The sequence below is a fragment of the Podarcis melisellensis genome (assembly GCF_964234715.1).
Source record: "Podarcis melisellensis genome assembly, chromosome: 10".
Lineage (NCBI taxonomy): Eukaryota > Metazoa > Chordata > Lepidosauria > Squamata > Lacertidae > Podarcis > Podarcis melisellensis.
The window spans coordinates 28,083,265-28,108,705 of NC_138542.1; the positions used below are offsets into that span (position 1 = coordinate 28,083,265).

The 25,441-nt window shown below is 43.5% G+C and overlaps 1 protein-coding gene across 3 annotated transcripts in view; it reads right to left on the reverse strand.

Moving 5' to 3' along the window:
• The window catches only part of SCAF11 (SR-related CTD associated factor 11), a 31,135-nt gene extending 24,857 nt beyond the window's left edge, over positions 1 to 6,278 (reverse strand). For 2 of the 3 annotated variants that reach the window (XM_081927980.1, XM_081927979.1), the window contains exons 1-2: positions 6,140 to 6,277; positions 494 to 574 (exon numbers count right to left, since the gene is read on the reverse strand). In XM_081927980.1, coding sequence (XP_081784106.1) covers positions 494 to 554 — 61 coding nt within the window. In that variant the 5' untranslated portion in view covers positions 555 to 574; positions 6,140 to 6,277. Of the gene's footprint in view, positions 1 to 493; positions 575 to 6,139 lie in introns of all 3 variants that reach the window. The other variant, XM_081927981.1, reaches the window with a different exon arrangement.
• Between the last annotated feature and the right edge of the window lie 19,163 nt (positions 6,279 to 25,441).

Genomic DNA, 25,441 nt, shown 5'->3' on the forward strand with positions numbered 1-25,441 from the left:
TTGATCTTCAATGTGTGTCTCTTAGTGCACCGACTCTACAACCCTTTGCATATCAGAAAATAACATACAACACAAGCACTTTGTCAAGGACAGGGGTAAGAGCAGCTTATTTTGTCAGATATTGTAAACAAATCAGATGTTAAGAGAGATTCAATGAGCTGTTATTCCAGAATAACAGGCCATGTGGATCAGCCCTTTCAAATGTAAGTTTGCCACATCAACAGGAGTCTTCAGGTCCTGAAGTACAAAGGACCTCTTACAAAGAGTTTTCACATATTCTCCTATTCAGAAGCCCCCTCTGAAGTGACCATGAACTGTGGGCACTATCTCTAATCAGCTAAAACCAGAAATACCAAAGGATGCTTTAGATTTTCTCTATTAGATCTGGAAATGTTGGGGTAGGAAGATGCTAAAAAGAAGTGATATATGTTGTTCCACTTTGTTTATTATTATCTTATCTGATTTAGCAGAACATCCAACCAATATTAGATACCTTCTGTGTCTTCATGCTTTTCATCTTCAGCATTTTGTATACATTGCTTTTTATTCTTCATTTCTGCTTAGGAAATACAACCTGCAAAATATTGATAATGATTATATTCCTCCTAATGTGTCACAGATTTCAACCCTACAACTCCAACAGAGGCAGTGTTATAACAAGAATATATAACAAGAATATATCACACATTGCTTCAATTTATCATATTTTTAAAATTATTTATTAAATTTATATACTGCCCTATACCTGCAAGTCTCTATTTCTTGGCCCTCATACATTCAAGGAATTTTATTTTCTTTCCTGTAACTATGATTTCCCAATGCATAGGACCAGGGCATAGTATCTCATACCAGATTGTCTTAGACATACAGTTGCATGCCACCCCAATCTCCGACTGGTGCCAGGGGGTTCCAGGCACTCAAACAAAGTTCGTGTTTCCTTCAGAATGAGGAACAATGGAGGCTCTGGTGTCTTTAGAATATTTGGTTTCTTTACATGTATATACAACCTATGCCTACAATGGAGGGGTTCAAAGCATTAACACCACAAAGGGTCCTGTTTCTCACATAGCCACAGCCTTGGATTCCAGCAGAAATCAGGCCTTGCTCTCTCTCACTCTGCCTTTCCAGCCTGTAGCTTTTGCATCCAGCTTCTAGCTCACACCACTCAACTCTACTCCGGCCTTTTGTCTTTCAAATTACCAGACAGTTGAACCCACCCATTTGTCCTCTGGTACAGGGCCACTCCCTTTGCTATCTTAAGGTAAAGGTAAAGGGACCCCTGACCGTTAGATCCAGTCGCAGTCAACTCTGGGGTTGTGGCGCTCATCTCGCTTTACTGGCTGAGGGAACCAATGTACAGCTTCCGGGTCACGTGGTCAGCATGACTAAGCCGCTTCTGGCAAACCAGAGCAGCACACGGAAACGCTGTTTACCTTCCCGCTGGAGTGGTACCTATTTATCTACTTGCACTTTGTACTTTCAAACTGCTAGGTTGGCAGGCGCTGGGACAACATGAGCTCACCCCGTCGTGGGGATTCGAACAACTGACCTTCTGATCAGCAAGCCCTAGGCTCTGTGGTTTAACCCACAGCGCAACCCACATCCATAATTAGCGGACCTGGTTATTCCCCTTCCCCCAAACTCAGAACAGTAGGAATAATCATGAGTACAAGAAAAGAAAAATGTAAACACAGGCCAATTCTCCTTGAGCCAAGTCCAACTTATATTGGGAGAAAATGCAATGCCTTGTCAGTTTCCCCTTAACAAGAAGTTATTCTAAAACAGTGATTCTCAAAACATTTTCAATTTGGGGTCATCTTTCTAAACTTACCCTACCTTTTTAGAGAACACTCCTAAATTCAACTCTCATCTCTTAAATGATAGGTGGATGTGTAGGTTCACACGCACAGTGCTGTTTATCTCATGACTATTCTTGAAGAACTGCAGACTGGGGTAAACTGATTAAGATTTTAGCATCAATACAGCTGCCCTCTCTCTCACTCTTCAACCTGTATATTTTGACAAGCAAGAACTGGAGCCTGCAATCAGTAACAGAATGAATATGGGTTAAGAAGTTGAAACTTCATCCATCAATAAAGGACACCCTACTTCATGACCCACTGCTAAGTATGGCCGATGGGATATGTGGGAGCCTTCTCTGTAATAACACCAAGACTATGGAACTTCCTACCATAGGCCACACAGCTAACAATTTTTGATGCTGAAATGCACGCTGAGCATTTTTAAAAGCTTTTCGTTTTAGGGTATAAATGTCTAAAGAAAAAATGTGTTTCTTCCTCTAGCTGCTTCCTCCAGAGTTCTGATTCAGGTCATGGGGGAGGGGGGAGAGAAAGATTGCTGTTAGAAGCAAAAAATCCTACTTATACAAAAGTCAATGAGCATTCCTAAGGCAACTCTAGATTCCAACCAGTATATAAACAGCAAAATGTTACTTGCTACTGAGTACAAGCAAACTCAGAATGTTCATAGAGTCTGGAGGTTGTTTGGATTTTATCCGTTTTCCAGTGCACCTACCTGCTACAATTTACTCTTCTAAGATACTTTTTAATAAGACAAACTTCCTAACAGATTTGCAGCTTTAAGTAAATAGCAAAGGATAAACAAAGATGCAAAAATTTGGTGATCAATGGCACATTTGAAGGGAAAGAGGGGGTTCCTAATCCCTTATTTTCACTGTAGTGTCAACACATGACAAATTAGAAAGTGAAAAGACAACACTTAACCCTTTACCAGCCTATCAGTTTTGTCCTGCAAATGCCTCTAGATAACATTAAAATGTTTTCCTCCAGCTAAAGTCAAAAACAACAAGCAAATGAAGCTGGATAAAGCACTATGCTCTCACACCAACCCATTCTCCATTGCAACAATGCCATCAAACTCCCTATTATCTTTTGCTAATATAAGTGAATGCTTTCTGTGTCCATAGAGTGCAGTGGTATGGGAAAGTAAGACAAACTGTGAGACAACATGTGGGTTAAAATGGACACAAGTTTAATGGCTACAGCTTACACAGAGTTGGGCATGGCATAGGGCAGGGATGTCCAACTGGTCGACTGCGATCTACCGGTCAATCACGGGGCATCCTGTGATCCTGATGGATTCCCCCCCAAAAAAATGGGTAGATCACTGCATTTTTGAAAAATGTGGGAGTAGATCACAGTCTCTTGGAAGTTGGACATCCCCGGCATAGGGCAAGGACCCAGATTTCTAACATCCTACTTGCTCATTCCTCATTCTGAATGCTGGGGGGAAACCTTAAGTCCAGAAGAAGAGTAGAAGGAGTGGTTCCTCACAAGCCCCATCCCTTGGGAGAACAGCGAACAGTTTATTGGGAAGAGCTTGCACCTCAGTGTGGTAAAGTAGGGGCCAGATAATGTCACCACCCTCTCAGGCTCTCACACAATCCCACCCTCCTGTGATAGCATAAAATAGGGCAAGTTGGTGGGAAGCCTGGACTTAACCAAGAATATACATATCTTTGCCCTAAGGAATGAAAAGACTAGTTTTTAGTGAAAGAGCCAGCTATGAAGTTTAAAAGATTACTGACACTTTTTTCAGAAAAAAGCCAAACCCCCCATTTCCTACCTAGGCATTACTTACGAACGTTTCTTCACAAACTTTCTAAGAATTTAATTACATACTTTCCCTTCCCTTCCTGTCCTGTCCTTGCTTTCCATGAAAACAAAACATACCGCTCAACTGTGGAGTTGGTGTACATGGGAGGAGGTGTGTCCTTTTGCGCCTTATGAAGTAATTAGATATCTCCTAGCAGTTTATAACCAATGGTTTTCTGGCAATCAACTACTTCAGCATTACAAAAGAGTCCCCAGGCACCTTTATAGATATTCAATCCCTCCTGTTTGCTATGCCTTCACAAAGGAAGCAGTTTGTACAATTAAGCATATAGTTAAGAGAGACAGATATGTGAGACTGCAAAGGAAATTAAGGATCTCTCTCATCTCCAAATTTTGACACTGAATTGCTCCCGAGTGACATGTGCTATGCAGCTTTCAGTTACAGAACCTATAACAGGACAGTAGATCAGGCACAGGAAACCTGTGACTGGCCAAACCCTTCATCTTACCTGTCCCTATAGACATACACCTTCCGCCAGGTCAGCCTCCTCCCTCCTCTCATTTGATTAAAGGTAAGGTAAAGGTACCCCTGCCCGTATGGGCCAGTCTTGCCAGACTCTAGGGTTGTGCGCCCATCTCACTTAAGAGGCCGGGGGCCAGGGCTGTCCGCAGACACTTCCGGGTCACGTGGCCAGCGTGACAAGCTGCATCTGGCGAGCCAACACAGCACACGGAAATGGCATTTACCTTCCCGCCAGTAAGCGGTCCTATTTATCTACTTGCACCCCGGGGGTGCTTTCGAACTGCTAGGTTGGCATGCGCTGGGACCGAGCAACGGAAGCTCACCCCGTCGCGGGGATTCGAACCACCGACCTTTCCGATCGGCAAGTCCTAGGCACTGAGGTTTTACCCACAGCGCCACCCGCGTCCCTGGCCTAATTTGATTAGAAGGGCTCAATTTTCAACCCCTACTGTGGCATGCTAGACAGAGAGCTGAAACCCTAATAAGACAATGATTCATAAATCATAGGTCTTGTTCATATCAATCCTGACATTTCCTTAAAAACTGCTGAGCAGCCAAACATGCAACTGTCCTGTGATCTTCAGAAGGGCAGTATATAAATTTAATAAATAATAATAACAACAACAAGATAACAGTAATAGCAAGAAAAGCATCAACATTGTTTGTGCATTGGACAATGAAGTTTGAGACATACAGAATCCTTCAGACTACACACATATCATGTGATCATTTCAGTTCAAAAGAACAGCCTGTGACACGCACAAAGATCCATCCCAATAGGCATTTTCATTCATTAATGTGAAGACACCATGACTGTCATTACATACCCAACTACAACAAAGAGGAATTCGGAATATCAAACACAACTTGCATCAAATGTGTCAAGGGATCCTATGATCCGGTCTTGGCTGCTTCAAAACACTCTCAAAACGATCCAAAAGAAAATACACAAAAGGTTTGAGAAGCAAACTCCTTATTCTTGTATTCCAGGAAAGAGAAAGTGAAAGTTTCCTGGTACCTTAAATAAACATCTACCATAGACAACTAAGAGTTAATTCTCTCTAACCTTTTTCTTCGCCTTGGCCAGATAGTTTGTGTATCCATAAACACTGCAAACACCTTTCCAACACCTCTTTCAGGTAACGGAATTTAATAGTATTCTCTGTGCTTTACCCTCCCAAGTATTATCTTCTGTACCAGGCAGTAACAGGCATAGGCAAACTCCGGCCCTCCAGATGTTTGGGACTACAATTATCATCCCTGACCATTGGTCCTGTTAGTTAGGGATGATGGGAATTGTATTCCCAAACATCGGGAGGGCCGGAGTTTGCCTACGCCTGTTCCATACGCTCGATGCACAAGGCATCTTTCAGTAATCCCACAAACAGCATACACACAAAAAAGGGGGGTCGTTTATCTTTAAAAGCAAATTCAAACGCAAGTGCCAAACTTCTCCTCTCCGGGCTCTGCGCGGAGTCCAGAGGCCAAAGATTAACAACTTCTCGCCGTGACCTCCAGCCCGCAAACAAGAGGTGCGTGCGTGTGTGTCGGAGAGAGAGAAATTGTTAAACAAAGGACTGCCCGGGACGGGCTGGCTATTCGGCTACGACGAGAAGCGTCAGCAAAGCCTCGCTCCTGGAGGAGAAATTCCTCCTGCGCACCGAGGGGAGCCCTCGGGATTGGCCTCCTCCTCCTCCTCCGGCAGCGAAACTTTCTTTGCCTGCTTGGGGCCCGACTACGGAGCCTCCTCCGCCAGCTTCCAAAGGCCCCTGCCGCCACGATCTGGACCAAGGCGAGGTGCTGCCGGGGGGGGGGGCGGCCTTTTCGCCACCAGGCCCCGCCGAGCCTCGAGGAAATAGGCCGGGGCAGCTTCCGTGAGGGGAAGCGGACGAGGCCTGGCCGTCAGCGCTTTCCTCTTTGTTTCCCTTCCGCTCTCTCTTTCTCCCTCACACACACACACACGCAGCGCCGGCCTCGCCGCCTCCTTCCCCGCGCGTCGAACGAAGCCGACTCAACTTACCTGGCGGCGCCTCGGAGCGAGCGGCTTGGACGGAGGAGCAGGTCGCGCGGTCAAGGGGCTCCGGCTACTGCGGAGCCAACATGGAGGCTCTGGGCCTTTCGGCGCCTCCGTGGCGCGCGCGCGCGCGCAATCTCCGCCGGGCTGAGGAAAAGGCCTCGCGCGGCGGCGACAGCAGGAGGCGGGAGAGGAGGAGGAGGAAGCAGCAGCAGCAGCAGGCCGCTTCCACAGCGCGTTCTGCTCAGAGCCCGCTTTCCGCCGGTCACATGTCCCTTCGCGGCAACGGTAGACGACGAGGAGGAGCAGCGCGCGCGCGCACCTTTCCTCCACTTTCCTCTCCTCACCCTCACTTTCCCTCCCTACCCGGAGAGAGAGAGGAAAAACGCCGCACGGCGGCGCTACCCAATCAGTTCTCTACGCAGAAGGTCGGTAGGTGGGGATTTAAGCGTGACGGGGCTCGCAGGCGCGCGGCGCTGTCTTGTCAGCGAGACCCAAAGCAAGATAGGTCCCTGCCGCCACCCAGGGGCATTCTGGGAAGGTCCTCCAGCTCCCCAGCAGGGGAGGGTGAAAGAGAGCAGGCGTGAGGCGCATGCGCAAACGCTGTGACCATTTCTCTCTCAAAAAAAGAGCAGGCGCAAACGGGAGCATTACGTAATCCCGAATTAGAGATTTAGTTGAATCGTTTGGGGAAGCGGGCGCTAGTCAGAGAGAGAGAGATTTATGGACTAGTATAACAGAGTTCTTGCTCCGTCATGGTGTTGCCTGCGCAGGTGCCTTTTTTTTTTTAAAGTTGCATTGTAGGCTGTTGATGCACGTGGAGGCCTTTTGAAGGATTTGACAGTCCTCCCCTCCCACCCTGCACAACAACAACATATGTGGTTTTGGCTCCGTGGCGGTTGTGGCCGTTAACCGTGAGAAACGGGCTCACGCGAGACAGTTCACGTGACCGGGACACCTCACGCGCGTCCCTTCGGAAACAAGCCCCCCTGAGGGGGGTGGCTCACCCCCAGATTGTTGTGGGACTCCAGCTGCCATCAGCCTTCAGCAAAGGAGCCCACTCCTAGGGGCCGAGGTCCCTTCGCCCCCGCCACCAACATATTTGAGACGGCTGTCCCCCTCCCCAGGTGATAAGTAAAGGTAAAGGGACTCCTGACCATTAGGTCCAGGCGTGACCGACTGGGGTTGCAGCGCTCATCTCGCTTTATTGGCAGAGGGAGCCGGCGTACAGCTTCCGGGTCATGTGGCCAGTGTGACCAAGCCGCTTCTGGCGAACCAGAGCAGTGCAGAGAAACGCCATTTACCTTCCCACCAGAGTGCTACCTATTTATCTACTGGCACTTTGACGTGCTTTCGAACTGTGGTTTAACCCACAGCGCCACCTGCGTCCAGATGATAAATATTGCCATTCAAATAGTGTGCGAGTGACCAGGCTTATTATGTGGGGCTGGACTTACCTCCCCCCCCCCATTTTATTAAAGTTGGCACCCCAGGCTGCCTCCCCAGTGGTCACAGGTGATGGGAGTTTTAATCCAAGGTAGTTTACCCACCCACCCACAGGTATATGATTGCAACCTTAAGAGGCTGCCTGTCAAAACGTTCAACTTCCGGTTTGCTGTATTCTGAAGAGCAAAAAAGAGCACACGTTTGCTGACTTTTACTTTTAACTATGGATCACTATAGTTAAATATGATGAAAAAGAGGATGTGTCCTGGAAAAAGAGGGTGTGCGGCAACCCTACATGATCTGTCGTTTAACTGGAATGGTGGGAGCAGCCCAATGGCAAAGTGCATGATTTGCATGCGGAAGGTCCCTGGCACCAGAACTTTAAAAGATCAGGTATATATTTTTATTTATTACATTTTTATACCACCCTTCATCGGTAGATTTCACGGCGGTTCACAAATACAGCAGGTGAGGTGACATATCTGCCCAGGTTTCTAGACTGAGTGCCAAAGCTTGCCCTGGCAAAGATGTAATCCATGGGTAGGTAAACTAAGGCCCAGGGGCCGGATCCGGCCCAATCACCTAAATTCGCCCCGCGGACGGTCCGGGAATCGGTGTGTTTTTACATTAGTAGAATGTGTGCTTTTATCTAAAATGCATCTCTGGGTTAGTTGTGGGGCATAGGAATTCATTTGTTTTTTCTCTCCAAAATATAGTCCAGCCTCCCACAAGGTCTGAAGAAGAGTTTGGATTTGATATCCCACTTTATCACTCCCCTTCAGGAGCCTCAAAGTGGCTAACATTCTCCTTTTCCTTCCTCTCCCACAACAAACACTCTGTGAGGTGAGTGGGGCTGAGATACTTCAAAGAAGTGTGACTGGCCCAAGGTCACCCAGCAGCTGCATGTGGAGGAGCTGAGACATGAACCCGGTTCACCAGATTACAAGTCTACCGCTCTTAACCACTACACCATACACCAGCCCCCTACTGAAAAAGTTTGCTGACTCCTGACGTAACCCATGCCTTCCATAGATATATGTAATCAGGGTGTGAGGACTTCGTTTCTCACACTGGCAGCTGAGGAAGCCAGATTAGCATTGCCGCCTGCATGCAGCTGTACAGGATAAGATGGTGAGATTCTGATTGGTGCAAGGTCATCCAAGGAACTTCACAGCTGAGCTAAAGGATCCGAACCTGCATTTGCAAAACCTAATGCCCTCTGGTAGCCAATAAGCCCTTGGGAGACCTTGCTTCAAATGTTGAATTACAAGCTTGCAGTGCCCTCTGTTTCCCCATCCCTGGTCATCACAGAACCCTCTGCCCCCTGCTGTTGTCCCAGCCTTACAACCTGGGCCTGCCTTTGCACACATACTTCTGCACAGAGTCCACATGGTCTGAGCCACCTCCTGCCACTGTGTTCCCAACTCCACTGGCTGTGGATTCCCACTGGATTTCTATGTGCTTTCTTATCCTAGGTCACTCAGTTTTTGCTACTTTGCTAGTAGTTTTGTGCTGAGCTGCCCTCCTTGCCCTCAGGCTTGAGTGCTCCCTCTCTCCTGTCCTGTGCTCTGCTGGGGTTTGCTTTGTCTTGCATGGGCTGCCTGAGTTTGGAGTCCCCTTGCTCTGGTCTGGCTTGACTGCACTTCCCATCCTCCTGGGTGATGTGATCCTGCAGCGGGGGCTGCTCCTGCCAGGCCTGTGAGACTCTGCAACAAGAGTGCTGCAGGGTGACTCCTAGTGGCGTGAGACTGTATTCCCTGTCTCGCACCTTGCCAAAGCATGGCACAAGTTCCCCAGCCCTGCAGCAGAGGGTGCAGGCAGGGAGCCAGGAGTGAAGGTTGTGAGAAGCGATTTCCAGGTGTCGGCATGGCAAGCCAGCATAGTTCTCCCTCTCCACCAGGAGAGAAGAGATGGAGCATGTCCACACATCTGCTTGGGGCCTGCAAGTGTTCAGCATCCATTGCTGAAGCCCGGGTGACTGCTTGGGAGTGAAGCTTGGGAAGGAAGTGTCAGCAATAGCAGTGTTTGTTCCTATGCTGAAGAAACAAACTTGCTCAAAAGCTGGTATTTTTTTCCACCAAGTGCCCAGTGTTCATGCCCTTCCACATTAGTGCCCCCTCCTAGCACTCAAAGTCCCCATAAGAAGTGTGTGTGGCATAGTTCCATGCCACGAGAGGCATCATGTGATTTGTGGCTGGTGCATTTGGGTTGATATCCTGCCAGTGCCATCTGTTGATTGGCCATGGGGCTCTGCTGCATATGGAGAGGAGCATGGGTGTGACTGGCAAGTGGGATGGGCCCCCAATTTTCTCACAGCCCTAGTGTATTGTTTCCTATGAAGTGGGGCCCTGTGCACCATGTCTTTTGATGGTATAGAACACTGGTCTTCAGCTGCTGCATTGGGGCCCATAAGTCATGACCTGATTCAATGCGGGTCACAATAGGAGCGCTATCAACATCCAGCTATATGGTTAAATGTGAAGAAATGGGTGTCCAAATACATGTTTGGGTTAAAATGGGTTGTGGGTCTGAAAAGATTGAAGATCATATATATATGTGGTCTGAAGAAGGTTTGGATGTGGTAGATTGTTGGCTTCCCAGTATGTCCTGTCCCCATCCCAGGTCATCCCTTTTTTGGGATGTGGCAGGTGTGCCTCTTATGCACCAGCCTGTCTGTGCACAGGTGGATGGACTTCTGTTGATGGCAGAGGGGGATTTCTGAATGAGCTCCCCTCTTCTAGGGTGGGACCTGTGGCACCAAGTCCTAAACTCCTTCAGCCCAGCTGAAAGGGAGTTTGGATTGCACCAAAACTGACGATGAAATTAAATGGCAAACTATGGAGTGATTTTTGAGAAGACTTCCCATTTAATAAGTCTCTCTAATCTCAGGAGATAGCAGGTTTCTATTTCTATTTGGGGGCGGGTCAGAATCTGTGGTGTCACTGGATAAATTGTATAGGTTTTCATGGATGTTAATAACTGCTGCTCAGTAGTGCTGGATACATATAGCTGTGAAGGCTTGAGGACAAAGCACACTCTTATTATTAACAAGCATGAATAATAGCTGTGAAGAAAAAGCTTTCCTGTGTTTAGGACAACAAGGAAACAGGATGTGAAATAATTATCTATGATTTATGTTATATTTATAAACTTGTGGAGGGGGGATGAGATAGTGTTAACTCCTCAGGAGACATTAGTCTCCCAACAAGAATGCAGATTGTCATTCAGGCACTAATCTGTGTCATGTTATTTGTACTGATTGTGCTGTCTCCTTGGGAATAGATGTCCTTGCCCTTCACGCCTTATATAAAATTGTTGTCCACTCAAAACACTTAAGATAAGGAGAATTATAACTGAGCAACCCTATATTCCAATGACAGTGTGTGTTTATATGAGGCGTGAGGACATATTCACCCATATCTTATGTCCACTCAGCCCAGGAAGGAAGGGGGAAACACAGTGTCCTGAAAATCTCAAAACACAAGAATGTATTATTTGGTTTGTTGGTTTATTTGTTTTATTATTACATTTATAGCCCACCCATAGCTGTCAACTTTTCCCTTTTTTAAAGGGAAATTCCCTTATTCCGAATAGGATTCCTCACAAGAAAAGGGAAAAGTTGACAGCTATGATCCCACCTTTCACCCAAAGAGCTCAAAGTGGCGTACATGGTTCTCTGTCTTCCTGTTTTATCCTCATAACCCTGAGAGGTATGTTAGGCTAAGAGACTGTGACTGGCCCAAGGCTGCATGTTTGAGTGAGGATTGGAATGCTAGCATCTCCCAAGTCTCAATGCTACACCACACTGGCAACACACCACAAATGGCAATCATGTGTCTGGCATCCATGGAAGCAAATTAAAGGTGTATGACGCAAAGGAAAAATGAGAGTGGCAGGAAGTGCAAAAGGGAAGAAGAAATGTCTGTGACATAACATTAATTTTCCTAATGGTAAAATAATTCTAAGTATTAAAGTTGTGTTAATTTGCTTCATCTCAGTGTAATCTGAAAATCTCACAGTCAAATATACCAATCCTAGATAAAGTTTAAGGATTTAGATTTGGTGGACAGAGTGCCTGAAGAACTATGGATGGAGGCTCGTAACATTATACAGGAGGCAGCAACTAAAACCATCCCAATGAAAAGGAAATGCAGGAAAGCTGTCCAACGAGGCCCTACAAATAGCGGGGGAGAGAAGGCAAGCAAAAAGTGAAAGATACAGGAAATTGAATGCAGATTTCCAAAAAATAGCAAGGAGAGACAAGAAGGCCTTCTTAAATGAGCAATGCAAAGAAATAGAGGAAAACAATAGAATGGGAAAAACCAGAGATCTGTTCAAGAAAATTGGAGATATGAAAGGAACATTTCGTACAAAGATTACCATAATAAAAGACAAAAGTGGAAAGGACCTAACAGAAGCAGAAGACATCAAGAAGAGGTGGCAAGAATACACAGAGGAATTATACCAGAAAGAAATAGATGTCTCGTACATCCCAGGTAGTGTGGTTCCTCACCTTGAGCCAGACATCCTGGAGAGTGAAGTCAAATGGGCCTTAGAAAGCACTGCTAATAACAAGGCCAGTGGAAGTAATGACATTCCAGCTGAACTATTTAAAATTTTAAATGATGATGCTGTCAAGGTGCTACACTCAATATGCCAGCAAATCTGGAAAACTCAGCAGTGGCCAGAGGACTGGAGAAGATCAGTCTACATCCCAATCCCAAAGAAGGGCAGTGCCAAAGAATGCTCCAACTACCGCACAATTGCACTCATTTCACACGCTAGCAAGGTTATGCTTAAAATTCTACAAGGCAGGCTTAAGCAGTATGTGGACCGAGAACTCCCAGAATTGCAAGCTGGATTTCGAAGGGGCAGAGGAACCAGAGACCAAATTGCAAACATGCGCTGGATTATGGAGAAAGCTAGAGAGTTCCAGAAAGACATCTACTTCTGCTTCATTGACTATGCAAAAGCCTTTGACTGTGTCGACCACAGCAAACTATGGCAAGTTCTTAAAGAAATGGGAGTGCCTTATCACCTCATCTATCTCCTGAGAAATCTCTATGTGGGACAAGAAGCTACAGTTAGAACTGGATATGGAACAACTGATTGGTTCAAAATTGGGAAAGGAGTACGGCAAGGCTGTATATTGTCTCCCTGGTTATTTAACTTATATACAGAATTCATCGTGCGAAAGGCTGGTCCGGATGAATCCCAAGCCGGAATTAAGATCGCCAGAAGAAATATCAACAACCTCAGATATGCAGATGACACAACCTTGATGGGAGAAAGTGAGGAGAAATTAAAGAACCTTTTAATGAGGGTGAAAGAGGAGAGCGCAAAATATGGTCTGAAACTCAACATCAAAAAAATGAAGATCATGGCCACTGGTCCCATCACCTCCTGCCAAATAGAAGGGGAAGAAATGGAGGCAGTGAGAGATTTTACTTTTTTGGGCTCCATGATCACTGCAGATGGTGACAGCAGTCACGAAATTAAAAGACGCCTGCTTCTTGGGAGGAAAGCAATGACAAACCTAGACAGCATCTTAAAAAGTAGAGACATCACCTTGCCAACAAAGGTCTGTATAGTTAAAGCCATGGTTTTCCCAGTAGTGATGTATGGAAGTGAGAGCTGGACCACAAAGAAGGCTGATTGCCGAAGAATTTATGCTTTTGAATTATGGTGCTGGAGGAGACTCTTGAGGGTCCCATGGACTGCAAGAAGATCAAACGTATCCATTCTTAAGGAAATCAGCCCTGAGTGCTCACTGGAAGGACAGATCGTGAAGTTGAGGCTCCAATACTTTGGCCACTTCATGAGAAGAGAAGACTCCCTGGAAAAGACCCTGATGTTGGAAAAGATGGAGGGCACAAGGAGAAGGGGGTGACAGAGGACGAGATGGTTGGACAGTGTTCTCGAAGCTACAAACATGAGCCTGACCAAACTGTGGGAGGCGGTGGAAGACAGGAGTGCCTGGCGTGCTCTGGTCCATGGGGTCACGAAGAGTCGGACACGACTAAACGACTAAACAACAACAAACAACAAGATAAAGTTGAGACAATGAAAATGAAAATAAAATGTCTGTGTATGCTACACACTGGAAAATTTTCTGGCTCCACTGGGATAAAAGAAGCATTCAGTACTTTGCTAGTTGGATATATATCCTTATTTTATTGTGGTCTCTTGTTCAGTGAAATTTCTTATGTGATTTTCACACTGTAGAATCCTGAAGCTCTGTTGCAGAAATGCTGCCACAAGATGGCAGTACATCACACCATTAATAAGATATTTTGTATGGGGTTCTCTCTTACAAACCTGTCAACTGTGAATGACAAACATATTTAAAATTTAGTGAGAGCGTAAGTTTGTGGGTCATAAAATCTTCTTGGCATGGGTTGGACCAACTCATGTGCCAAAACAGTGTCACAAAATATGATACTGCTCCATAGAAAGAGGGTTATTCTTGTTTGCAGTCAGAGATGCTACATGTTTAGAAATGGGCTGTAATCAATGTAAGCCAGTTAATGAAACTATTTAGCCAAATTCTGCATTTAAAAGCCAAGGGGAAAACCTAGCCAAAGATTTCAGCAGGCATCAAAAATAGTACAACTAAGCTGCCTGCCTAATATTAATAGACTTATTATCTAAGCTCACTGTAACTGCAGAGATTCTTCACACCTTTCTGAAGCTCCAAAATGAGCACAGCCGGAAATTAAATTGATTACTATTTAATGACACAATGCACATCTGTGTATTATATCAGGGCTATTTCTTTAAATTCTACCATATCCTGCTTACTTTAGCTGCTTCCTTTCTGGCATGTCTATGTGTGCATTGTTACAGATATAAAGCCTGCTATATTATTTCACACCGGGGCCACCATTTGAATGAAAAGCTATGCAGGGTAACTGTATATGTATATGTATATGTATATGTATATGTATATGGCAATTCAAGTGATAACTAGCATGACTTCATTTTCCATTGAATGGCAATGTCATTTGGGATGGGGGGGAGACACAAGAGGGTTGGTTAGTGCAGATTCATACAACTTCTTTCTCACAACAACAAAATGGCCACTGAGGGAGGGGAATTCTACCTAAGGGGTTAAACATACAACTGAATACCCCACAGACTTTGGATGCAAAGATGTATTTAAGGTTGTGTATAATTCCCCCTTATGACTGCGTAGTGTGTGTGTTTATGCTGGAGGCGAGGTTTGGATTAAGGAATCTCATTGCCCACAGACAACATGCTGAACCATTTCTACAAGTAGTCAGATTGTAGCAGTGTCAGGTTGCTACATCACTTTCTCTGGAGCTCTTGTTAGATTAATTGTAAAACAGGAAGTGGAACTCAGATCAGCCATGAAACAACTTTAAATGGGTTTGGTCCTATTTTCTGATTAATTGTCATGGATCTAACTGAACCTCTAAACTACCGTGTAGCTTCTTATTTACATTTCCCCAAGATAACCTTTGTTTGGCTGATGTGAAAAGAAAGTTTTTCTTTTTGAAAAAATGCCAAGGAGGATGTTGCAATAAAGCAAATAATGTTTCCCATTTATGTCAATATCTCTGATCTTATTGCATCAGACGGGAACATTTTGGATTATCTTCTTGCATGAAGATCATGGCCCTATGGCATGGGTAGGCAATCTAATGCCCGGGAGTCGGATCTGGCCCAATCGCCTTCTAAATTCGACCCGCGGACGGTCTGGGAATCGGTGTGTTTTTACATGAGTAGAATGTGTCCTTTTATTTAAAATGCATCTATGGGTTATTTGTGGGGCCTGCCTGGTGTTTTTACATGAGTAGAATGTATGCTTTTATTTAAAATGCATCTCTGGGTTATTTGTGGGGCATAGGAATTTGTTCACCCCCCCCCCTAAATACAGTCCGGCCCCCCACAAGGTCTGAGGGACAGTGGACCGGCCCTCTGCTGAAAAAGTTTGCTGACCCCTGCTATGGTGTCAATGCCAGAAGCATGCCAGTTAATTGCTCACTGAGATCAAAGTCCAACAACAATCAGTTTATCATGTTTCCTGAGAATATTGCTTATTAATTTAAATGAGAGCTGCTGGAAGGTTATCCAAAGAAAATAAACTGCTCCTACTAGTTTGAATGCAGACGAATAGTGTATTCCTATACATATCTACTCAGAAGTTAGACCCAGTGAGTTCAATGGGACTTACTCCCCGAAACAGCTGTATAGGATTGTAGCCTAAGGGCCCTTCCAGACAGCATTTTTATTGCTTATGGTGCTACTGGACAGTGCCAGTAAGCTATAGTAAGTTACAGATTATGAGGGGCCCCTAAGTAAAACAATTTTCTAAATCAATTTTTACATAATTGCTTAAAAATAAAGGAAACAAGGAAAACAGGCTTTAAATCAGATATGATCATTCTGAGATGATAAAAAATATACTTAATGGCTACACAATTGTTACAGTGTGGTCATATATCTGCAAAGAAATAACTATAGTTTGTATCAACATTTCATTAGGCCTGTCCATAAGCTTCCAAACATCACTGGTGGCAAGTGAGACCCAGTTCTGGTCGAGTGCAGAATATATGTTGCAAAATATATGTTTTAGCTAGATGATTAGTTTTTAGTTGCATCCTTGCCTACATACCAGTATATATTTGCATATAAAACGTTTTTCCTATTTTCATTGTCCTTTCTGCTATACACACACACACACACACACACACACACACACACACACACACATATATGTAGTTGGACGCACCATTCCTCCTGTTTGACCAAACCAGCACTGATGAAACAGCAGGCTATGTGATATTTAACATGTCTGGATTTCTTGGCTCAGTTCTTTAATAAGATGTAACAACAAAGTTCTGCACAACACATTTATACACTAGAGTGATGTGACCAGAATGCTGTTAAATAACTTTGGAGAGCAAGTATTAGAAATGTTTGACATATTCCGTCCCTTCCTTTGGCAAAGGGCAAGTTTGTTCTTCTAGAGAAGTGAACATTTCCTACCTGGAGTTCATGTTGCAGTTTACTCATTGCAATTAAAGGATGTAGTTTGACGTATGTAATGACGCCTGTTCAGTTACCCCAAAGATATCAATATACACAACATAATTTGTCTCTAGGAAGAGAGCAAACAATACTCAAGTTCTTATCTAATACTGTTACAACTGAAAAGCTATTGCAGCTGCTTTTTTTAGAAACCGCAACTCATGGGGGGCGGGGGGGGGAGTAATGAACCATTGGGAAAATAAATATAACAACACTAGAATTCAGATATCCTTAGTCACACATGAGGAAATTGTTGGGCTACTAAAAGAGAAACCGAGTTAGTGATTGTTCCATGATGCTTAAGGCTAGAACTCAATGTAATGATATATTTGTCTATATCAGGCTTCCACCATCTAGTGCCTTTCAGGTGCTTCAAGACTAAAACTCTTGGCCATTATGGCTGGAGAAGATGGGAGTCCTAGATCCAAACATCTGAAGGACACTGGGTTGAGTAAGGCTGATCTGTATAGCAAAAAATGTATGGGAAAACTTAGCTAGCCACAGATTTTGGTAGCATAAAGTATGGTCCTATCTACTCACCATCAGCAGCCGAGATTTGTTTCCATGGAAGCAAAGTTATTTCCCTGCACTCAATCAGACATAGAACAGCAGCTCTTGCAGTGAAAATAGCTTTGTAGACAAATAAATGAACTTTGTTAACTTTGCTGGAATAACCATTTAGACATTTCACCAGAATAAATTCTCAGCCTCATGAGGCCTAAGATGCTACCTAAGATGATGTTCTTATTTTTTATATGCATTTTTTTATGTTTGCTGCTCACTGTGGGCTATGTTCAGAGAGGCAGAATACAAATGATTTTATAAAATGAAAAGCAACAAAGAAGAAAATTCTGCCTTTATAGGCTTAGAGGAAGCATAGAGCCTCATGACTTACTAAGTAAGGGGAGAAAATCCATTTTAAGACTTGCAAAGTCTAATTAAAGATTGGCATTGGATGGGAGAATGCTTTTCGTTACACTCTTGCGGTGAAGAAAACTAGAAGACAAATGTGAATTTTGCGTCATTGAAACACTGCCTCAATGAAAGCAGAAGTCCATGAAAAATAGGGCATTGCTCCAGTGAATCATCTCTGCTAACCTAAGCCATCCACAATGTACTAATTAGAATAGATGAGGTAATCAGCACTCCACCCAATCAAAGTAAACAACAACAAAAATGGCTGGAAGGGAAATTAATCAAAGTGGGTATCATGCATTTCAGCAGTCTACTTTGAAAAGTCTTGGTTAAAGAAAGCTTTGAAAGGCTGCATTTGTGAAGGGGTGGAAGAAACCAGTTCTTTACGGTTATTGCACATCACCAATGAACTTTCACAAACAAGAATAAATGCAAGGAGTTCTACCTCATAGCACAATTCAAACCACATATTCAGAAGTAAGTCTAACTACATTTCATGGGACTTTCTCCCAGGAGTTAAGACTATAGCTTCAGTGATAAAATTAAACATGTTTGAAAATATTGGTCCATTAATATGTCCATTTGTCCACATATTTACCTTAAAATTGTCCTTCGGATCAGAATTATGGCTTCAGAGCTATGGGAATATGCTTAGATATTCCCAGTAGAAAATTCATTGTTCAGCCCCATTACCTTCTTGGAACTGTCAATCATAATCTGAGAATCTTTAGGAAGCTGACAGACTTGCCTCTTGAGGCTGACATGGAACTAGATAAGGCTTTTCCTATATGAAGATACCCTTTCTTTAAGGGGAAGGGCAACAGATCAGAAGGTCCTAGTTTCAATCCTTTCAAGTAGGACTGGGAGAAAATCTGTCTAAAATCCTGGAGAGTTGTTGCCAGTCAGAGGGCCACCAGCCAGCTCCTTTAAGCTGTAATCCTGTACACCAGGGGTAGGGAACCTGTGGTTTTCTGAATATTGTTGGACTTCCAATTCCCATCAGTCTCTGCCAGCATAACCAATAGTCAGAGATAAGAAGAGCTATAGTGCAACAAAATCCACAGAGCCATGGTTTAGCACATTCGCCAGAGAACAAGCCCCATTGAACTAAATGAGATGTACTTATGCATAGATACGTTCAGGATCATGCTGTTAGTGACTGTTTTTAAGCAATGGGGAGGGGAGGTGGGGTATGTTTTGGTTAAAACTGATGGAAGCAGGGCTGAGGAGAGCTGGAGGATTTAATTATCTACCTTTCTCCCACAATTAAAACTGTTTATTGTTTGCAAGCGTATGCAACCACTGGGCACCTTTGAATATCTAAATAACTTGTGCACCAACACTGAGATGTCAATGATCTTGTGTATCAGTTTTCTCTTATTATCGTCATTTTTGTAGGTGCAGTGAGTCCTATTGGTAGTACTACTGGTGGCAGTGCCACTGGATGGAGGGAGGAGAGGCAGGCAGGCAGGCAGGCAGGACCTACTGGACAGCCTGGGACTCAGTAGCTGCCCAAATATGATGCCAGGCCAGCTAAAATGAAGGCTGAAGTTTCAGAATAGCAAACCTGATCAAAGATTCCCAGAGGAGGAGCCATAAAAACTTCAGCTGAGCAGACAGCAATTCCTGTCCTCTCAAACACCCCCTGGAATACAAAGACCTTAGTCACCATCCTAAAGGTTGCAGATGACCAGTTGTTGATCTGCCATCATACATCATATCCTTCCTGGATACCCGGTTTGTTATCCATTTCAGAGCTGGTTCAGGATGAAGGTTAAACCTGACAAAACTGTGCAGCATACATTTCCTGCATTTTCCCTCTTGACCAAGGCAGAGAACCATAGCAATACTGCTACTTCAGCTTCTCCAACTGAAGCTCTGTTTTGAAGTTAACGCTCTCGTTGGTCAACATGAGGGCAGTATCTGGGATGTGTCGAGTCACCTTGCTCCCTGATTTTCATTAAAACAGCATTTCAGCAAAGCACTTTTGTGTACAGCTGTGTGAGTGAAGACCCAATTATTGTAGACCAGACTTCCACAACCTGTTGCCTTCTAAACATTTTGGACTACAACTCCTGCTGGGTATGATGGGACTTGAGTCCAAAATGTCTACAAGACAACAGGCTGCTACTACAAATGGTTGCACTTTTCTTTCAAAGACTAGGTGTTGTGTCCTCACTCCCATGTTGAGGAACACTAGGGCATTAACACCCAAAGTGTGGTTAATGGATCTAAATCTTCTCTTAAGATTAATGCATCTAATTGTTTCAGACCATACTTTTATATTTAAAAATTATACTGAAAACAGAAAATTCCAGAATTACATTGTTTTTATTTACACAGATCACCATTTACATGTATATCATTAAATATGAACAGCACAGATAACAATGACACAGAAGCCAGAGGAAAATGTTTCTAATAGTATTTTTTTAATAACCTGAGTGGACACCACTCAGCTTAAAACATAGCTTAGGACTTTAGAAAACTGGTTTAATGTAAACAATGTACATTCAGTTCTTAATGGGATATTTTTCACTTTTTAAACCGAATTTGTTGGATTATCTGCAGCACTAGAGAATAAACAATACAGTAATTTAAAAAGCAAGAGCTTACATACCCCCACCCCTACATTTGATATTTGTGCTCATTGGAAAATTGTGCTGCTTCAGGTCCTGCCATTTCATACTCACAAAATAAGCCTGGTAAATGTATAACGATCCATTAGAAACCAGTAGGACAACACTGAAATACTGAATAACAAGGTATTCCAGCTTTAAAAATATGTTACGTAAGATATTTGTGACCACAATTTTGATTTATCGTATTTTCCGCTCTATAAGACGCACCAGACCACAAGATGCACCTAGTTTTTGGAGGAGGAAAACAAGAGAAAAAATATCCTGAATCTCAGAAGCCAGAACAGCAAGAGGGATCGCTGCACAGTGAAAGCAGCAATCTCCCTCTTGCTGTTCTGGCTTCTGAGATAGCTGCGCAGCCTGCATTCGCTCCATAACACACACACACATTTCCCCTTACTTTTTAGGAGGGGAAAAAGAGAGTCTTATAGAGCAAAAAATATGGTAAATGAAGGACCAATTCAGCTGGTAAGATTCATCGCTGTGCTGAGAGCACACAGTCAGCTTGCCACATAGCACAGTTCTACTTAAGGCCCAGCTTATGTCCCAGCAAACAGACCGAACAAACAATCAATGCTGCTAGCAAAATGGCCTTCAGTGCTTCTTTGAACATGGTGCATAATTTCCTTGGGCTCTCATACAAAACTATCTTTGACAGAACTGATCCCACTTGTAGGCTGTGATTCAGAGCTTAAGAGGGCTATGGTATGTGTGCACACTCACAAACACAGGTCTATGGTGCTTTTTTGGGTGGGCACAAGCGACAACAAAGAAATGCCACTCCCTGCCCCCTGCAGCTCATTTGCCCTCAAAATAGTGTACTGAACCCAGTGCCAGATTGATAAGCAGTGTTGACATTGCACTGTATTTTTCGCTCTATAAGACGCACCAGACCACAAGACGCACCTAGTTTTTGGAGGAGGAAAACAAGAAAAAAAATATTCTGAATCTCAGAAGCCAAAACAGCAAGAGGGATTGCTACGCAGTGAATGCAACAATCCCTCTTGCTGTTCTGGCTTCTGGGATAGCTGCGCAGCCTGCACTCGCTCCATAAGACGCACACACATTTCCCCTTACTTTTCAGGAGGGAAAAAGCGAGTCTTATAGAGCAAAAAATACAGTATATAAAATTGCCTGCTCTGTACAGGGGCTGCCTTCACACCCGCCTACCCACCCCGCTACTTCTTATGGTGTCTTTAGAATTTCATCATTTGAGGATCCTTTAGTATTCCAGCTTAGTGGTTGCACTGTTGGCCACAAATCACTACGCAACATGGAAGTTTTTCCATTTGCATCCATTGCTGTTAATATCCTTTATTTCTTTCTTATACAAGAGCATTTAAAATGGGAGTCTGGTCAACAGCAGAACTTGATGGATTCCACTCAAGCATCCTGATTTGAAGATCTATTGTGGTTGAGTCTGCAAGCAGCCCCCCTTCCCAATGTATAGCTAAAGTGTCTAGTGGGGACTGGAAATGTTGTATGTAGGAGATGGATGAACCACAAGCGCACTGGTGGACCGCATGCATATTGCTTCAGGTTCACTTCTAATTGAAGGATCTCAAGCAGCAGAGGAAAACCTCTTCCTTGTACTTTGTGGAACGGCTGCCAGTTTGGAGCAGACAGAAATGGGTAAACATGGGCCAATGGTTTGAGCCGATATAAGGTAGTTTCTTTTTTTATGGACACATCCAAGCACACGTGAAGCTCTGTATCACAGCACAGATTCATAGAAGGTTAGAGGGCACTGCAAAAGTATTACATTTTACTCCCAGATAACAAAGAGAAATATATGGCAGATAGTATGGCAGTTCATTGAGTTGTGCTCTTAGAAATGTGTTACAGTAAACAATACCATTATATAAGCTTAGGATTTGCTTTAGGCAACTTCATTACATGGTAGAATAGAACTGGACAGAGTAAAAGTGGGAGAGGACAAATTCAGTGAAGTCGAGAGCTAAGGCTTTGATGCTACTATTCAGATTTGGCTACAAACACGTTTTTTGTTTTTTAAATAACTCTTATGGACAGTCTACCTCAGCACTTTCATTTTACGGAATACACAACTGCAAAAATAGAAGCATCCTATTTATTTACAATATATATATATACATACACAAATGAAACGTTTCCTACAATACAACACAACTGCATAGATTCTTTTTGTTGCTGCTGCTGTTTTTTAAAAAATCAGACTTAGGGGATATATGTACAGCATGTGAGTATCAAGGTCCTGCCAGCCCTGTGTTTGACAAAGGCATTCAATGTTATCATCACATTTGATAACAGAAGGCCTTACATTGAGAAACAATGGGCACATTCAGTTTTGTGTGTTTTTTTAAAAAAACCAAAACAAAAGGAAATGCTTTCCTGATGCCAAGCACTCTCAGGAATGCTCACTTCCGAATAAAGAAAGATCCCTGGACAGAGGAGATCTGAGAGGTTTTATAAAAACCCACCTAAGCCAATACATTCTACTGTGATATTGTCCAAAGTTCAGAAAGAAGTTTGTGGAACTGGGGGACCAAGGAAAAGCATATGCAATATCCTTGTCTGTATTTCATCCGGATTGTATTTGGTTTTCAAGCAATAGTGCAACGTCATATGCAATGCAACTGGGAGCAAGTTTTGCTACCCATTGCTTTCCCCCTCCCATTCTCTCCCCAACCCCAGGGACAAATTATTGTGATGGGGAAACATGACATTCCTGCAACAGACATACTGCCGGGGACGAGGGGAGGTATTTGGATCCTCTACAGCAATTGCACATGTACTGTGCTTTATCAGCTATGGTTGGAAAAGACCTTTATAGCCAGCTATTAAGCTCCTGCTAAATCAGTCCAATGTCCCACCTAGTCTAGCATCCTGTTTGCCATTAGAGGCCTTCAGGAGATCGTCCCAGCAGGTACTGAAGGGTACCAGCTCTCTCTTGCCCTTCAATGATTTGCATTCCCTGTCTTGGAACATGGAGCTTCTGCTTTGTAATCATGGCTAGCTGCTGTTGATAGACTTACGTTCCATGATTTCCCCCCCTAATTCCCTTTTAAAACAATTCAAGTTAATAAAAACAGAGCTCCTAGTCAATATCAACATGCACAAAAGAAGGATAGGGAAGGAGTAAATTGAGGCTGGCATAGAAAACCAAAAAGCTGGAACTGTGACCTAAAAAATCAATTATGCTGTAGCTTTAATTAGAATTCATCATCATCAAGATAGCCTGGGCAATGAATTAATGGCTTGGATGTTGTGGCTTTGCTTGAAATGTGCTACACCACTGCCAAAATTAGTTATTCCCAAACTGAGGGGAACCGACTATCATTTAATGTTGACAATGTTCCTGTGAATCTCATCTCAAGACCCTGAGAGTTACCCCAACCCTAACACCTTGTGTACTTATTATTCTCCATTATTCATCCATTTGGTAATTTATTTGCAAGCGTATCACAATATTACGGTGAATCCCAAGAGTCTCTAGGAATCACCAGGCCATTTTACATCAGCGTTTAAGACAAAAACAAAACCTAGTACACAGTTTCATGTGTCAGTTTGAACCCAACAGCAACTTGCTTTTTTGTACCATCCTTCAAAATAGTCTAATGGACAAAATGCTGGACTTGAATTGGAGACCTAAGTCCAAATCCTCGCTCAGCCATGAACAATTCATTCCCTCCCCTGGCCTCCACTCTGCAATAGGGAACTCTTAACTGACCTACTTCACAATGTGGTTTTGCAGATGAACAAGATACTATCTATAAAGCACTTTGCAGAAATGATAAATAATATCACATTCTAAAGTCCTACACATTCCGAAAAGAGGCAAAATATTTATAAAAGCAGTTATGAAATAGTACTATGAAATATGTACAGTTTATCATGAGTTTTGGTTTAAAAAATATACAGGTGGGCTGCATATCAGTAGGATAATTGTCCCAGAGCCTGAACTGGATAAAACAAACACTGATTGATCCAAAGGGTGGATAACTGTGATCCAGAAATTTTCATTGCAGAACACCTCAAATGCAATTATAATGATTTTATTTTATTTTTTAAAGAAGAAATACAGGTGTCTATATTGGATAACAGGCACTGCAGTAACTCAGGGTACAACCAAGAGAGCACGCACATACACACAGGCATACATGTCATTGCTTTCTTTTCTTTTTTAATGGACCACAGATCCTTCTACTCAATAGAAGGCTAGTCTCTTGAGTTTTAGGAGCAGCTTAACAGGCAGTGTGGGGGTATCTGTGTATGCGGAAAGATCATCCTGTGACCCTTCAGATTGAAGACAGTTACAACTTTCTGTATTCTGTGGACAATGGCTGGAGAACAAAGTCTCCCCAGTTTCTCTGCCATGTTACATTTAATTGCTTGAGGTGGTTTTCAAACTGTCTTTCCTTACAAGGCACTGAGATGAAACTTATTACTTCCTCAGTAGTTCTTTTACTATTTCTCTGCCTTGCTGGTACACTCTCCTTTTAGCTTTATGTTCTTGTGGGGTGGGCGGGCGTGTAGTGTGTAGAAAACTAAACATCTGAATTTACAAATATCACTATGGCACCAAGGAGATTTATCTGTCATACACTTCAATCACACCTGAACCTGCTTGCTTTCATTTCAGTGCCTGAAAGCTTCAATCCAAGTGATACTGTTATCAATGCAATCTAGAAAACGGGGCACAGCTTTTTGGAGAAATACGCAAGAGCTTTTAAATCTACAAAGAGTTTAAGTTTAAAGATGAGACTGGGTCTGAAAAAGTCGAAGGCTACTGATACAGATTCTAATTCCCATAGAGCCTGTCATCAGAACAGAGGCTGAATGAGGTTGGATACAGGTGATCAATTCCTGCACATCTTCACCTGATATGTGGTAAGAGTCTCCTTATTATTTGAAAGGACAACATGCATCATATATGCAAACCGCTAACTTTCCAGTTGGTAAATGGTTGCCTACATCCACTCTGTTTAAGCAGTGGCTTTTCACCCAACCCTTCTCCCTCGTCAGGCTGAGAGAGCTTTCCCTGCCTCCACTGTAAGGTTCATGGGTGGGGGGGGGGATATAGCCAAGTGAACTTTATAACCCTGTGGAGCCTGGCTGCCTGCTACACTATAGCATACACACCCACCACACAAACTCAAATGCAAACCGGGAAATACACACGCAAGAATTTCTAACACAATACGCAAAAGCTACCAAGGGCTGGCAGTTAAGATGTCTGTCTGTGACCTCCACTGCAATCCTTCATAGTGTTCTG